General features: G+C 37.3%; 1 protein-coding gene across 1 annotated transcript; it reads right to left on the bottom strand.

Annotated features, from left to right (window-relative positions):
• Positions 1–1,166: 1,166 nt before the first annotated feature.
• On the bottom strand, positions 1,167–3,527 carry LOC111315471 (uncharacterized). Its single transcript, XM_022917195.2, has 6 exons — positions 3,092–3,527; positions 2,897–3,024; positions 2,682–2,794; positions 1,951–2,136; positions 1,357–1,406; positions 1,167–1,285 (listed from the first exon to the last, which is right to left on the bottom strand). The coding sequence occupies exons 1-5, from the start codon at positions 3,418–3,420 to the stop codon at positions 1,377–1,379; spliced, it is 786 nt and encodes a 261-aa protein (XP_022772930.1). The 5' UTR covers positions 3,421–3,527; the 3' UTR covers positions 1,167–1,285; positions 1,357–1,376.
• Between the last annotated feature and the right edge of the window lie 273 nt (positions 3,528–3,800).

The following is a 3,800-nucleotide window of genomic DNA, read 5'->3' as shown; positions in this document are numbered from 1 at the left end:
GTGCCTGGGCCATCTGTTGCCTAGAGAGAAAGAGTAGAACAGAAAAAATCTGAAAAACCAGTGGCTTTTGTGAGAGGCTGATGGGACGCCTCGTGGAGCAGATAACTCTGTAGTCTGTTGTGACGGCCAATAGGGGCTCCTACCAAAGAAATTCACACATCTACTCACCGACTCCTTCAATTGCCAGCCGCCGATGAGCTCACCAACTCCACCCCATTCCAATCGCTATGACTTCGAATGTTAAAGAAAAGCCAAGTTAAAAGTTTCGCTTGTTTAAAATCCCCTTGATTAGTGATTGTTGCACAACAAAAACCATCATCGAGATCTAACTCTCTTGTCCATTAAGTGGCATTAAGCAACATCTACCTCCAGAAATCAATGTCCCAATTCATATGGTACGTGAAACCCTTAAATCATCATTTGGGCCTTCAGCTTTTCAACCATAATGGCATTAAGAAACGACTGAGAGAGGGGAGTAATTTCGCTAAATACCCACTGTTTACTTGAAACAATAAAACATCGAAAAAAATATATATCAATGGTGAGGTTATTCAGCAACAAGACTTCCCCCCTCCCCCCTCACCCTTCACCCTCTTCATGCACGTGGCAAGACAGGCAACAGTGTTGGGCATTAAGCAAAATTTCATTGCATATCCTACTGTATCATTGCATTCTAGTATAACAATAAAAAATTCCAGGACAACTCTACCAGCATCAGCGTCGCGGACAGTGAAAAATACTCAAGAAACCAATTTTACGATAAAGAGGAATTTACAGTAAATCTAATTCGATTGAAATTCGTTATGAAAGTAAATGAAATCAACTTCAGTTCCTGTGATTGCCTTCTCTGTGATTGGGCCCAGAAGGCAATCACAATATGCAACTCAGGCCAATCACAAGCTTCTGTCAGAGAAGTAAATGGAAAAGCAGAAGGGTGAAAAACGTCATATCACCTCATAGGTTAACACCGTAGCTGCATTGCACAACAAAACAACTAAACCAATGACCCTAAGCTTTTACTCTTAGAGGTTCAAAAATTATGCATAAAGAGGCTAGTTGTTTGTATTCACCCGTGGCTCTCTCTCTCTCTCTCTCTCTCTCTCATCAATTCACAAATAAGAATTTAGGTTCATGGTAGCAGTTCCAGAAAGAGTTAGTACACCCTCTAGAAAAAGGATCATTACATTTTTAATGCTAATTACCACATAAACATAATATTCACAGTGGTGTATCACCATGCAACAACCTCGGAGTTTGGAAATCAAAAAATAATAAGTGCTCTTACCTGTTACAAGTATAACAGATTAGTACAAGTATACATCAAAATTGTGAAAATTTATGTCTTGAGGGATCAACCTCATGGCAGATGTTGTGTATTACCATCTCCGCACCAATGATGTAAGCAACTGCAACAAAAAGTAATCAAATCTCTATTAACAATGTGTTTTTCATTGAATGAGCAGAAGTGCAATCCCAATTCAACCAAGGCAGATGTGGTAACTTTCATTTGTCAAATGTTGCACTTAAGACCATAGTAGAGCATTTATCCTTGAAATTTAGACAAAGGGATTCGAAAACATTTCATCTTTCAAATTGTAATTAAAGAGCAAGTGCAAAAAGGTGTCATTTTTCAGTTTGGCTTTGATTTTTAAGATCTTCCTCTTTCAGAAAAAAAAAAACTTGCCTTGGCTCAAAATTTTCCCAAACCTGTATTGAGCCAAACAATGTGGAAGTACTTTTCGAGGGTTTCAATTCATAGATATGCAACACGTCAGAAGCTCTAGAATGAAGCATATTCCATTATATAGAAGATCATTGCTAATTCTAAGATAATTTCTCAATTGCGGAATCAAAGTAGACAACAAAATGTGTGACAATGAACTTGCGTACATAAGATGCAAAGCTTAAAACTATTTCATGAACATGGTGAATCACAAAAAGTTCCAATACCTCAAACAGTTCAAACGGGCTGCCGCGTCGGTATACTTCATTCTTCTTTTTTGTTTCATCAGGTAAAATGCTTATCAATAGCGCTCTCCACCCAATAAGCAAAACAGAAGTGCTTCCCATTGTTACTAAGACAAAGGTATATGGCGGAATATGGCCTGATGTTGCAGCTCGTATAATCAATCCCAACTACCAAATGAGAAAAAATGAAAGGTATATGATTTAAACAGATATGGTGTCAGCTAGGTATGTAGAATGCAACTACAAAAGAAAAAAGAAAAGGTGGGGGGGGGGGGGGGAATGTAACTTAAAAGTTACTAGTAAACCATAACACGTCTATAATGAAATAAATAACTTAAGTTAACTTCGAACGGGAACAACGAACTAAAGCTTCATTAGGGATAGTTTGATGAGGGACAACAATAAGCAAGCCTGTTTAAAATAAAATATTATACGAGGATCAATGGGGCAGCAACTCAAAAACAACAGGATAACATATTAATTCTAAGGCTTCTAAGCAGTATTATGAGACGAGCAAATGCACAACATTGACCTCTTAACAAAAAGAATCATTGAAGAAATCATGAAACAACACCTTGCCTCTTAGTAGAGGTCCCAAGTTTGAATCCTTCTCCCTACTTGAACTTAAAAATAAACCCAAAAAATTATGCTAATTGTTATGAAGTTATAATGTGAATAATTGAAATTCAGAAAAGAAGAAAATGGAAACTTACTGGAATTCCCAAACCCCAAGATTTGGCAGCAGCAATAATGGCTTTGGATAGACCGTTGGCTCCTCGCCCATCCTCACCATAGCCACCAACGAAGTATGCACTCAAAAACCATCCTATCAATCCACATTTCAACTTTTACCAAAGTTAAATAAAGAAATCTTAACTTTTTTCTTTTCTCAAATTACAGGGTAAAAAAGTAAAAAAGAAAAAAGTACCAGCCATGAAAGGGTCAGCTGTACGTAGAGTATCCATTGCAAAGATATGGAGGCCATGATTGTATCTTCCAATTGCAGAAAATAAAACCAAAGCTAACACATCCCCACCAGCAAGCAAAGCCACTCGACTGTTACATAACAATTGAAACAATTACAAGAAGAAGAGAGAGGTAAAAAACATTAAAAAAAAATTACCCCCATTTGATAAGACGAGAAGAGGAGCTGGGTTTTTCAAACTGGATAACGCCTTCCAAAGGGACATCTTCTTGACCAACAAAAACGGTGTCGTCATTGTTGAACGGAGGCGGCGTAGGGGAAGATTGTCTAGGAGCAGAGGCAGAGTCTAGGCCTCCCTCAGCCTTGGCGAGAGTGAGATGAAGTGGTTTCCGACAATTCCTTGAAGTAATGAATTTGGGTCTTCGATGGGTAGCAGAATTGGAATAGACGGATTGAATTGGAGCTGTGAATTTGAGTGTAAATTTTCTAACGGACAAAGCTCCACTTGGAGAGGTTACCAGAAACATGTTCTCTTCCCTTTTCTTTTGTGGGTTTTTTTCTTCTTCCGCTCAGAATTCTTCTCTTTGCAATTTCCACCCCCAAAAATTTTAATTATTTAATGAAATGAAAAGGGTTGATATTTTCTTTACAATATCCTAACCTCCAATTTTTTTTTTCTGGTGAAAATTTTTAATAGCATTTGTTTTGATCGTGGTCCATCTATTTGGGCCTATTACAGAATGGCTAACTTATGGGCCCAACTTAATGGGCTTTAATTAATAAAAGCAATAGGTAAATTTTGGCCCAAAGGAGAACTGCTGGGTGATTGAGCTGTTATGCTATAAAATTTAAGTTTTGTTTGATTTATATTTATTTTTTTTTATCTTTTATTTTTATTTTTTACAAA

Source organism: Durio zibethinus, chromosome 20, assembly GCF_047325235.1.
Source record: "Durio zibethinus cultivar Kanyao isolate XHJ-2024 chromosome 20, ASM4732523v1, whole genome shotgun sequence".
NCBI classification, from domain to species: domain Eukaryota; kingdom Viridiplantae; phylum Streptophyta; class Magnoliopsida; order Malvales; family Malvaceae; genus Durio; species Durio zibethinus.
The sequence above is the reverse complement of the archived record's forward strand: the minus strand, read 5'-3'. Positions and strand labels throughout refer to the sequence as shown.